This window comes from Triturus cristatus, chromosome 1_2 (assembly GCF_964204655.1).
Source record: "Triturus cristatus chromosome 1_2, aTriCri1.1, whole genome shotgun sequence".
In the NCBI taxonomy this organism is placed as follows: Eukaryota; Metazoa; Chordata; class Amphibia; order Caudata; family Salamandridae; genus Triturus; species Triturus cristatus.
Window position 1 is genome coordinate 82,163,926 of NC_140580.1, and position 13,474 is coordinate 82,177,399.

General features: G+C 40.5%; 1 protein-coding gene across 25 annotated transcripts in view; it reads right to left on the reverse strand.

The window, feature by feature from the left end:
* Window positions 1-13,474, reverse strand: part of LOC146866844 (scavenger receptor cysteine-rich domain-containing protein DMBT1-like) — a 605,183-nt gene that overhangs the window by 24,206 nt on the left and 567,503 nt on the right. For 21 of the 25 annotated variants that reach the window (XM_085602150.1, XM_085602105.1, XM_085602159.1 and 18 more), the window contains one exon: window positions 10,275-10,301. The exons of the other annotated variants lie outside the window; for them this stretch is intronic. In XM_085602150.1, coding sequence (XP_085458276.1) covers window positions 10,275-10,301 — 27 coding nt within the window. The remainder of the gene's footprint in view (window positions 1-10,274; window positions 10,302-13,474) is intronic. 25 annotated transcript variants of the gene reach the window in all.

Genomic DNA, 13,474 nt, shown 5'->3' on the forward strand with positions numbered 1-13,474 from the left:
TTATATAGTTGTCTCTAATTAGAAGTCCAGTTATATTATGAGCAAAGATTCCTCAGAAGACCGCATCTATGATTTCATGATTATAACTCATAAAACACATACAATGTTTAAAATGTGATATCAGTTTTTGCATTGCTCATTAAATAAGGACTTTCTGCTATAGCTTAAGAGGTGTGGAAGAAAGGCAGACAATTGTAGACATTTTTTTCAAGATTTAATCAAGAAAAATAAAAGCTCCTCTACATATGAAATTTTAATTTAGCATCACCAAATTTTTTTAAACTCAAGGTATGATGAAAATGATTAACATGTTTGATATGGAAAGTGTGCAGTTGGTGATTGGCAATAACTTAGATGGCTATGTGGAATGAAAAGAAATTGTTTGGGTACACCATACAATTAGAAATGATATCAGGAGAAAAAGAGGTTTTAAATTCATTATGGTAAACATTGTCAGAGAAAATCACAAATAGGTTAGGTGACGGTAGATAATGAGATGGCTGTATAAGTAATTATAGAAAAACATAAAAACTTCATAACATGCAGTTTTTGGAAGCACTAAGGTTGTGGCGATTATGGATCTAGATTTGGTAAAATCCACTGGGAACTTTGCAAGGGAGTCAGATTTCAAGAAATATGGATAGGTATAGTTAGGTCAGCATTGTCATTGGAAATGCATTTTTTTTTGTTGCTTATAACTTTGACACCATTTGACGAATCTCCCCAAATCTCTTTTGCCTAGTTTGTGTATGGACAGTTTTAGAGTGATTCAGCAAGCAGGGACCAACAAAAAAGGGGGGGATTCAAAAGGGAAGTCTCCATGCATTTTCCATAGACTTCTTTATGCAGGGCTACAGCAAAAACTACTGAAGGGAGTTACACCACATTTGGCAAGAAGCTAGATTTTGGTACTCAGAATGTGCTTTTTGTGATTGGGTGTAAAGGATTTGAAATATTTGTATATCTGGATGGTTGGGTCCACAAGAGGCTCGCAAGAGTCTCGTGGAGTGCCAATTTAAAAATGGAGCGGCCTGATCCGCCAAAGGAGTTTTTTTTGATTGACAGCCAGCAATATCAGAAAGGTTTTGCTGCCACCCATTGCACAACTCAGGGACTTAGGGCCTTATTACGGGTATGGTGGTCCACAGGTCTGTCGTACTCGCGGTTGCGATCCAACCATCGCCACCACTGCAGGTCCATCCACAGTATTCTTAGTGTGGTGGTCAGACCGCCACGAGACCACCAGCTCCGCTGAAATCAAGGATCCCGCTGCACCGCAGTCTGCAACCGACCTCAATATGCTGGCGGTGCTGATGCTGGCACTGCCAAGCATATTACGATTTTGCTTTCGCCCACCCATTTAATGATGGTGAGCCCGCCATGAAAAAGTGGGTGGAGAGGCAACTAAGGGAGCCTAACTGGGCCCCTTGCCGGATCGGGACTTTGGGGTGCATGCGGGGGAGCAAATGCTGTGCCCCCTTCGAATTACAACCCCATTCCTGCATGGTGTGGCATGCATGCCACTCCGTGCAGGAACGTGCTGCAGGAGCTGTCACGGCAGCAGTCTGCTGTGAAGGCTCTCCTATAAGCCGTACACAGCCACTGCCATGAGACCACTACAGCACTGACCTTCTGCCCGGGATTACATTTGTAATCCGCCGGGCAGGAGCATGATTGGTTTGGCTCAGCAGTGGTGGGCCGACAGGTGGACCGCCAAACTCGTAATAAGGCCATTAGTCCCCTGTCACTTGTCCTGAATTGTTTTTGAAAAAGTGATATTAGGGGGCAGGGTAGGGATACACTGTCCCTCTAGGTCCAATGGGTTTCCCAGAGGGACAGTGCCGCTAGAGCCAAAATTGGAAAAGCCCTTCAATTTTGCCCACAATCCTGTAGCAACTCCTACAAGATAAAAAAAATTAAAACCTATATGACGACCCAGGACTGCATTGTTTAATTAAGGGGAGGAGGCTCATGGGCCCCTCCCCAAGCCCTTGTAGGAACCGGGGAGTCCACCACCGGAGTTGCATTTGTGGAAGGGAGGGGGCATGTGGTCCCACTTCCCGAGCAATTTTTGGCCCCATGGATCCCACAGCAGGGCTAAAAAGTCCGCAAAAGGAGGGGGGCCGTGCATCCCTCCTCCCCGAGCCTTCACAGGCCCAGGGACCCCATCACCTGAGCCAATATAGGCCCTGGGGAGCCCACCTCGGGGGCCGAAACATCCCAAAAAGGGGAGGGGCCATTTGATGTAATCTCTTCAATGAAATAATTTGAGATGTCATCAGTGATGTCATCAGTGATGTAATATGTGATGTAATAAGCAGTGCATAGCGGGGGAGCAAGTTTTAGTTAACTCTGCTAATTATAACTGGTGAACTTATGTGTTTTTTCTAGTGCAAAATCTTAATGGTGTCACTGACATATTCACCTAACTATACCGTTACTTTAACCTTTGTTTTTTTTCAGCCAAATTAGAAGGTTTTTTTCTCAAAACAAAAACAGAGTATTTATCATACCTAATTGTTACATTACCTTAATCTTTGGTCTTTTCAGTAAACATCTATCTATCTATCTATCTATCTATCTATCTATCTATCTATCTATCTATCTATCTATCTATCTATCTATCTATCTATCTATCTATCTATCTATCTATCTATCTATCTATCTATCTATCTATCTATCTATCTATCTATACATACATACATATATATATATATATATTATATATATATATATATATATATATATATATATATATATATATATATATATTTCAACAGCAATGAGGTCAATGGCGCCAGATCGCTCAACAGCGGGTGCAGACTGCCGGCCGGACCCAAGGCCAAAGTTAATTTTACCACAAAGTTCAGTCGCACACATCAATCCTTATTTCTCCGGTTTTATTTCACGAACAGAGCCAGTCTGTCAACCAGGGTAAAAAAAAAAAAATATATATATATATATATATATATATATATATATATATATATATATATATATATATATAAAATAGTGGTGGCACGACTGAGCTGTGTAGTTTAGTTAGGATCTAGTTAACATAGGTAGTGGATTTTTTGGTTTGCTACTAAGTTTGGGTCTGTATGATTTTAAAACGTTCATCCACCTCAGCTCTTCCTTGAAGGTTTCAGGGTGATCCATCAAGCGGGAGCCATTGAAACAAACATTGGAATTGCAATAGGTCTCGCTTTTGCTTGAGTTAGAGCTATTGGCGCTGTAAATGACAATGTCTTTTATCCATGTGTTATGGAGTGTTATGTATGTGGTGTGTAGTTGAATTATGTGGGTTGGATTGGGTGGAGTAAAATATATAATGGATTTATTTGTGTCAATTATGGGCTGAACAGCAGCGATAGTGCACTGCACAGGGTCAGATCTATTGCCCACAATACAAAGCTAAGTTGAGCAATGATCAGTAATTGTGCATGTCCTGCACAACTTGACAGAGTTGTTTCGAGATTCTGCATCCCAATCTTTGTGTGTAAATTATTGAACAACGCGTTTTATCCTGATGATGAAAGGCTGAGCGCACCCTCTCCGCTTTGAAGTAATGCCCATCCTGGAGCTATCAAAGACAGATCCCTACATCAAATGTTTTTAGCAACAGAGTCACTGCTCATATTTTTCCTGCAGATTGACGTCCCCCCAAAAAAAAGTCCCAGTCACAAACTGTAATGTTAGTTCGGTTGCTGTAGCCCCTGAATAAGTGGTGCCATTTTACAAATGTTTTCTACAGGCTACTCTGTAGATTCCATGGAAATCTGACAATCAACTCTTTTTTATTGATGAAAAAAAAGTTGTTACTGCTCTGAAGGCCTGCAGAGTTTGTAATGGCTGGCGCTTCTGAAAGAGGGGTTGTGGGTGGGTCTCACTAGCATGCTGACAGCTCTATTGAAACATACAAACGTGCCTGGCACGAGAAGCAGATTGTTGGGATTGCTTTATTTCGTACCATACAAGATTTTAAAACGTTGTGGGCATTACAGAAAACAATGGGGATTGTGAGGGTTGCAAGGGGGATGGGCAAGCAACGATGACGGGTGGGGAGTGGGAAGTGGAGGCAAGCAACAATTAGCTGGGAGGTAGGGCGGGTGGCAAACGACGACCGGAGGCGGGCATGTGCAAGCAAATAGGAGGAAGCAACGACAAGGGGAAAAGCCAGAAGAAACAACAAGGAACAGTGAAGAAGATCAGTCTAGCAGTTCAGTAGCATTGATAGTATGCTTTCTTCAAACTATTAGATGAAACCTGCAGGCTAGTTTTATTTAGAAAGCTCAGGATGATTCCAAGGTTGTTGCAGAGATCCTTATGCAGAATACACTTCAAAACTTGGGTTTAGTTCAGTGGCTTATGTGCCTGTTACAAACACCGTCACAAGGCCTGTTGGGCAGATCTAGGCTTTCACTGTTAGGAGAGTGTTAACATAAGTACGATTGAATTGCAATATACTGGGGCAGATCTATGTTGGAGTTGCGCCACTTTTACGCCGCCGTTGCGTCACTTTTGTGACGCAGCGGCGGCGTAAACCCTGCGCCACGTTGCGCCCTATTTACATTGTGACGCATCTATGGAGATGCGTCACGGTGTAAAGCCCTGCGCCACATGAAACCTGCGTCAGGTTTCATGTGGGCGTTTCCACGCATGGGGGCCTTCCGTCGCAGGAACGCCCCTAAAAAGTGACTCCGTGAAATCTATAAGATTTCACTGAGTCACTTTCCCAACGCTGATGCGTCAAAACCCTGCACCTGCTTGAAGCAGGCGTAAGGCTTGACGCACCATGTTAGGTATGAGGTAGGTTGGAACAGTGCTGAAGTTGCTTGCGTCACAACTTCAGCACTGCGCCAACCATACGCCGGCAGATACGTCACGCATCTGCTTGTCCTTTCGCCACGATGCACCGCATTGTAAATGCGGCGCATCTGCGGTGGCGCACGGGCAAACTTGCGTGACGCATCTTCCCTGGCGCATCCATGCTGATTTGCAGGGATACGCCAGGGAACATAAATCTGCCCCACTGTTTTTAGGTGTCAAAAACGTTCCTATTGAGTGCTATGTTAAGGACTATATTAAAGTCAGAAAAGACGAAGGTTCGTTATATAAAGTGCTTTTTGGTAGCTTTCACAGGCACGGGAGAGGCTAGATTGGAGATTATATAAAGGGAAACATGGGAAAAGGGATGATTTAAAACAAATGCATGAAAGAGTTGCGGGGATGCCCGATAAAAGGGAAATGTTTAAAGGAAACTGCAAGGTAGAATAAGAGCGATCAGAGAAGAAAGAAAGAGAAGCGAGAGACAATATAATTTGCACTAGAAAGATAGAGCAGATAGAGCAGAAACTGTGATTCTGAAATACATTAAACATATTAAAATACAGTCAAGGGCGAAGTAGGTAATGAGGACGAAAGAGAAGAGGGAAGAGCTAGAAAGAATATGAATGAAATTTGTCACAAATGGAACAAAAGAAGCAGCAAAGTAAGATAGGGTTGGGCACAGTTTCCAATCCCTTGCTGCACATGGTTAAAGGCAGTGAATTTTAGGGCTGTTGGCCACTTATGAAGTGCTTGGTGCAGGGCCTGGCTGCAGGCCGTGCCTGGTGGGCAACGCCATGCAAGGCAAAAGGTAAGCTCACTGAGGGAGTTAGGAGAATATGATAAAAACAATTATAAAACACAGATATTCACTGAAAATACCAAAGTTTAAGTGACAATATAGCTACGTATAGTAAAAAGATCTTACTTTACGTTAAAAAACCTCAATAATTCACTAAAGAAAAACTAAGTTTAGAGTGATGTTATACTTGAGTAAGGTATAGCATCTACCTTAACATTAAAAAAAGGCCCAGGAATTAATTGAAACAATGAAGTTTAAATTGATGTTATAGTGAGGCCTTGTAATAATATAAAAAAGATTGTTTTAAAACAAAAAGGCACAGAAATTCACCAGTTATATTACACTGAGCTAACTATAACTTTCGCCCCGCTATGCTCTGCTTAAGAGTTCCCATATTACATCACTGATGACATCATTGATGACATCACTAATTACATCTCAAATTACATCTTTTCCTGCCCTTGTCATAACTCTGTCACTCTCTTCGTGCAGTCTCGTTTATCACAATTTCCTAGGGTGACTTTAAAGCAAACTGCATATGTAGGTGTTTTTTTCACATATGTTGTAAGGAATCTATGTTAGGGGTGGGTGAAGAATTCAGTTCTGCTGGCGGAGTACGCAGGGTCTTGCCCACTCCGCGTTTCACGTGGAGTTCCGCAATACTCTGTGAAGTGTTGCGGAGCAGAATTTTTTTCTTGAGCAGCTCATCAACATTAAGTTGTCAAGAGCTCATGAGAAAAAAAGCATGCTAGACATTCCCCCGGCTATATTTCTCAACACGCGCAGTCACAGAAGGTCGCGACCATTCACGTTGAGAAATATGCTGCTCACATTGAGGAAGCTGCCGCTTGAGTAGAATGTCTATCGAGTGGCAGAAAGCAGCAGTGCCCTCTGGCACGTTGCGCAGTGCCGTTCGCGCTCATTTTACACTTGGAACAAACTCCCTGCACTAAAAATCAGTGGGAGCAGCACGACATAATAGAATCTGCCACTGGCCGAACTCCGCAGAGCGCGGCTGAATTGTTCCGGCACTTTGTGGAGTTCCGCGGAGTAGAACTCTATAAACTCCAATCAGGACTACTCTATGTGACTTTCAGGATAACTGAAATGGATTTAGCGCAAAAAGTAAGTCAACATTGCAGTACCACACGTTAATGGTTTGACAGGTTTACCAGCGTTTTTACTGCTTCATTCTGTTCTCTGTCATGTCTTCTACTGTGTTTGCCTCTTCCTATGATCCACATTGCTGTCCTAGTTATGGGCCCTGCCTCCTGTGTTTATAAATGAAAGCACAAAACCGCCCCTTGGTTTAATGGACTCAAAAATATGTGCTCCTTGTCTATGTTTTTAGAATTTGGTAGCAATATGAAAGCAATCAACAATACATACATTACATGTAGTGATTTGATGTAAAATACACTATTTGAATTCTTCAAAAGGTTCTTGCTGGGAGAACCTCCTGAACCAACACCGACCTCTTTCAGTTCAGGCTCACCCATACATAGGTCTAAGTTTCAGCCCCAGCAGTTTTAAAATCCACCAGCCGCCATTGCTACATACTTACCAACCCGGTTCTGTCCCACAAATAAGCCAAGACTTTCTCATTATACTCAGTATTTCCTAGTGAAGAGTAAATGTGTAATTTTACATCCTATGCACAGTATGTTGATTTGCACTCAGCTACTTCTAGTGTTGTCAACTCTCCGTTGTAAGGGGAATAGAGTTAAGCAAAGTTATCTGACATTCCCTATGCCTATACGTATATAATGCTATCATCAGAGGAGTGATCGCCTTCTAATTTGTTCTCTTTAAGATCTTTGCTAGATTCAACTTTTTTGTAGGCAATAACTAGGGGTGCCTCGAAGATATCTCTAATTCCTCATCTATGCTCAGTTTTGGTTTCAGATTTTCAACATACATCTACAAGTGCACATAGATCATATGAAGTCCATAAATGTACTAAGTATGTAGTTATGTTCTCTTTGTACTGTAACAGGGTTAGTCCTGGTATGTTTGCCACATCATTAAAGTTCCTATAACTGATTCTCCAATGACAAAAGTGTCTGGGAATCTGCTATTTGGTAAAACTGCATTTCACAAACTCTAATTGAGGCAGGGTAACCAAATGGAAAGAGGACGGAACTTTCATAAATTGTTGGCAAATGTTCCATTTCCACCCTTTTGTGGGAAGGGGGCCTTTAGGCTGTAATTCAGATGGCTAGTACCACGATGCGCTTTCTTTTGAAAATTCTCACACTTTTTCCCCATTTTTCAGAGTTCAGTCATTTTCCGAATTACTTCAAAGATGCATGGCCAAATGCATTAATTAATCATATTTCATTTCTATGCTCTTCAGAATATTGGAGACAAAAGGGGGTAACTTTCATCTTGTCAAGCATCCTACCCTTATATAGTTTCTGTGTAACGTTTGTAGGATCCTGTTCAACAGCCTGTGTTAAAAAGCTCCTGTATCACAGAACCCTGCTAAACAATGCTCCTTTGACGCAGTTCATTCAAAGACAGCTGACAGGTATTGCTATAGACATAATGTGATAGGAGCTGGGTGTTTGGATAAAATATTGATTTAAAAATATTGGGAGACAGAAATATAAGAAATTAAATATTGTGACACGCATATCGGGATGCAGAAATATCATTGACAAGAATATCATTTTTGAGGTAAGTAACCGTAAATAATTGATGTTTTAAATTGTTTTCACTAATATAGTGGTTAAAATATTGTTTTCAATTCTTTTAATGTGTTTTAGTTGATTTATGTGTTGCTGTTGTTTATATAAATATTAATAATTGTCTTTAAAATATTGCTTGTAATTTTAAGTTATTACAAATCTGCTATTACATTTTAATAGTAACTTATCATGTCGTAGTGGGTTGTTGGGCTAGTAGGGGGATAAGGTGGGAAGTTCATTAGGTTATACATAATTAAGAATGATTTAGTACATATTATTTAAATATTAATATGATTTATATTTATCATTACATTTATGTAATACTGATTTATGTTTGTTATATGCCATTTGCAGGCTGTTAGGTTTGTAGAAGTATAGGACGGGGAGTTAATTAAGTAATAAGTAACAATTGTTAATTAATGATTTACTTGATTTTTAATTATTTAATTTAGAGGATACTTCTTTTACTTCTATTTTAGTTGCAGGATTCTAGGTTTGTAAGGGTGTAGGGTGGGCAGTTAAGTAATAAATAACTGTTAATTAATTATTTAAATAATTTGAAATATGTAAGTTATGGAAGAGTTCTTTTTGTAGGGTCTTTGAATAACAATTATGTCTTGGTTGATAATACATTTTTTAATTAACTAGTAATTATGTACATTTATTCACTGTTTTTCATTTTTTAAATACACATATAATTTTTATGTTCATTTTTAGAGTTTGATATATTTCTTTTATTCACTTGGTTACTTATATATATAATGTGTTTGAAGTGAAACATTTTCCCTACTCCTACTTAGACGGCAGTAGGAATAGTAAAATTAACCGACTTGCAGTTCAACACTTTCTTTACTTTTGCACTGTTTGAATTGGGAAATGTACATTTCACTTCTCCGAAATCCAACGCTTTCCCTACTGTTCTACAGACCTGAGTGGGAATAGCACATTTCACCCCTCCGAAGTCCAACATTTTCCCTAGTGTTGGGCTAACTGGAGTGGGAATAGTATATCTAACTCCTCTGAAGTCCAACACTTTCCCTATTAATGTGGTGACTAGAGTAGGAATAGTAAATCTAACCCCTCCAAAGTCTAACAATTTCCCAACTCTGTTAGTTTTCATAATATTGGTTAAATAGATTATAAAGCATTGTTTTATTTTTTTATATTTTATATGACTTGCCTTTATTTTTGAATTTACTTTAATATTTATACTTTTTTGTAGCTTTTTTCTTTTTGTTTTTCAATTTTTACTATTTTATTACCTAGTGGCAGTTACCACTAGGTAGTTATTGTTAGGTCTGCTTTTCCAAAGACGGAGCGTTTTTTAGTTTGCTAATAACTTTGGCCATATTCCACGAATCTTCAGAAAACATTCCAGAAAAAAAGTGAATCTACTTCAGCTGCTTCTGAAAAGTTTTGGGGCGATCCATCAAGCGGGGTCTGAGACTAAAGGGGGGGTCTCAAAACACAAAATCCCTATGCATTTTACATAGCATTCTTTAGACAAGGCTACAGCAAAAACTGCTGACCGCAATTACACCAAATCAGGAAGCTAGATCATGGTACGCATATTGTGTTTTTTGTGATTTGGCGTACATCCGTCCATAAATTTTTGAGATAATAAGGGTTAACAGATATTTGGACGGTTGAGCTCATAAGAGTCTCAGAGACTCTCATGGGAAAGCCAGTTTAAAAATAGAACTTTCTGATTGGGCCAGGGAGCTTTATTTCCCTTGGGCCATCTTGCTCCCGCAGCAATCTTACTCCTTCAAGAACAAGTGCTCTGATTGGCTGCCAGCAACATGAGACAAATGATGAGAAGCTGATATCCAATATCCCTTCAAAGTTGCAGCATTAATCGTCGGCTGTTCCTAAATGTTATAATATTCAGTGGTCTTTTGTGAGCTTCTTCCCACTAACCAGTCCCGTATGTTCAAATGATCATGAATAATTACCTGTTCCAGATGCTGATGTTTCAATACCTGCATTGAGGAGATATTAAAAAGGCAATTATGCATTTAGAGTGCCTCTCACGTACGTCTTCATTCGCATTATGTGCAGGAGCTTTGTAATTAATCCCTCACCACATCCTTTTTTTCTTCATATAGTTTTTCAGATCTGTATGACGAAATCCGATCTCGATACTGCACTCCACAATTACAAAGAAACAAACTCATGCTCCTTGCGCTACAATTATATAGTTGTCTCTAACTAGAAGTCCAGTTATATTATGAGCAAAGATTCCTCAGAAGACCGCATCTATGATTTCATGATTATAACTCATAAAACACATACAATGTTTAAAATGTGATATCAGTTTTTGCATTGCTCATTAAATAAGATTAAAGGACTTTCTGCTATAGCTTAAGAGGTGTGGAAGAAAGGCAGACGATTGTAGACATTTTTTTCAAGATTTAATCAAGAAAAATAAAAGCTCCTCTACATATGAAATTTTAATTTAGCATCACCAAATTTTTAAACTCAAGGTATGATGAAAATGATTAACATGTTTGATATGGAAAGTGTGCAGTTGGTGATTGGCAATAACTTAGATGGCTATGTGGAATGAAAAGAAATTGTTTGGGTACACCATACAATTAGAAATGATATCAGGAGAAAAAGAGGTTTTAAATTCATTAGGGTAAACATTGTCAGAGAAAATCACAAATAGGTTAGGTGACGGTAGATAATGAGCTGGCTGTATAAGTACTTATAGAAAAACATAAAAACTTCATAACATGCCGTTTTTGGAAGCACTAGGGTTGTGGCAATTATGGATCTAGATTTGGTAAAAATCCACTGGGAACTTTGCAAGGGAGTCAGATTTCAAGAAATATGGATAGGTATAGTTAGGTCAGCATTGTCATTGGAAATGCATTTTTTTTGTTGCTAATAGCTTTGACACCATTTGACGAATCTCCCCGAATCTCTTTTGCCTAGTTTGTGTATGGACAGTTTTAGAGTGATTCGGCAAGCAGGGACCAACAAAAAAGGGGGGGATTCAAAAGGAAAGTCTCCATGCATTTTCCATAGACTTCTTTATGCAAGGCTACAGCAAAAACTACTGAAGGGAATTACACCACATTTGGCAAGAAGCTAGATTTTGGTACTCAGAATGTGCTTTTTGTGATTGGGTGTAAAGGATTTGAAATATTTGTATATCTGGATGGGTGGATCCGCAAGAGGCTCGCAAGAGTCTCGTGGAGTGCCAATTTAAAAATGGAGCGGCCTGATCCGCCCAAGGAATTTTTTTTGATTGACAGCCAGCAATATCAGAAAGGTTTTGCTGCAACCCATTGCACAACTCAGGGACTTAGGGCCTAATTACGGGTATGGTGGTCCACAGGTCTGTCGTACTCGCGGTTGTGATCCAACCTTCGCCACCACTGCAGGTCCACCCACAGTGTTCTTAGTGTGGTGGTCAGACCGCCACGAGACCACCAGCTCCGCTGGAATCAAGGATCCCGCTGCACCGCAGTCTGCAACCGACCTCAATATGCTGGTAGTGCTGATGCTGGCACTGCCAAGCATATTACGATTTTGCTTTCGCCCACCCATTTAATGATGGTGAGCCCACCATGAAAAAGTGGGTGGAGAGGCAACTAAGGGAGCCTAACTGGGCCCCTTGCCAGATCGGGACTTTGGGGTGCATGCGGGGGAGCAGATACTGTGCCCCCTTCGAATTACACCCCCATTCCTGCATGGTGCGGCATGCATACCACTCCTTGCAGGAACGTGCTGCAGGAGCTGTCACGGTGCCAGTCTGCTGTGAAGGCTCTCCTATAAGCCGTACACAGCCACTGCCATGAGACCACTACAGCACTGACCGTCTGCCCGGGATTACACTTGTAATCCGCCGGGCAGGCGCATGATTGGTTTGGCTCAGCAGTGGCGGGCCGACAGGTGGACCGCCAAACTCGTAATAAGGCCATTAGTCCCCTGTCACTTGTCCTGAATTGTTTTTGAAAAAGTGATATTAGGGGGCAGGGTAGGGATACCCTGTCCCTCTAGGTCCAATGGGGCTCCCAGAGGGACAGTCCCACTAGAGCCAAAATTGGAAAAGCACTTCAATTTTGCCCACAATCCTGTAGCAACTCCTACAAGATAAAAAAAATTAAAACCTATATGACGACCCAGGACTGCATTGTTTAATTAAGGGGAGGAGGCTCATGGGCCCCTCCGCAAGCCCTTGTAGGACCCGGGGAGTCCACCACCGGAGTTGCATTTGTGGAAGGGAGGGGGCATGTGGTCCCAATTCCTGAGCAATTTTAGGCCCCATGGATCCCACCGCAGGGCTAAAAAGTCCGCAAAAGGAGGGGGGTCGTGCAACCCTCCTCCCCGAGCCTTCACAGGCTCAGGGACCCAATCACCTGAGCCAATATAGGCCCTGGGGAGCCCATCTCGGGCCGAAACATCCCAAAAAGGGGATGGGCCATTTGATGTAATCTCTTCAATGATATAATTTGAGATGTCATCAGTGATGTCATCAGTGATGTAATATGTGATGTAATAAGCAGTGCATAGCAGGGGAGCAAGTTTTAGTTAACTCTGCTAATTATAACTGGTGAACTTCTGTGTTTTTTCTGGTGCAAAATTTTAATGGTGTCCCAGACATAATCACCTAACTATACCGCTACTTTAACCTTTGGTTTTTTCCAGCCAAATTAGAAGGTTTTTTTCTCAAAACAAAAACAGAGTATTTATCATACCTAATTGTTACATTACCTTAATATTTGGTCTTTTCAGTAAACATCTATCTATCTATCTATCTATCTATCTATCTATCTATCTATCTATCTATCTATCTATCTATCTATCTATCTATCTATCTATCTATCTATCTATCTATCTATCTATCTATCTATCTATCTATCTATCTATCTATCTATCTATCTATCTATCTATCTATCTATCTATCTATCTATCTGTCTGTCTGTCTGTCTGTCTGTCTGTCTGTCTGTCTATACATACATACATACATACATACATACATACATACATACATACATACATACATAATAGTGGTGGGCACGACTGAGCTGTGTAGTTTAGTTAGGATCTAGTTAACATAGGTAGTGGATTTTTTGGTTTGCTACTAAGTTTGGGTCTGTATGATTTTAAAAAGTTCATCCACCTCAGCTCTTCCTTGAAGGTT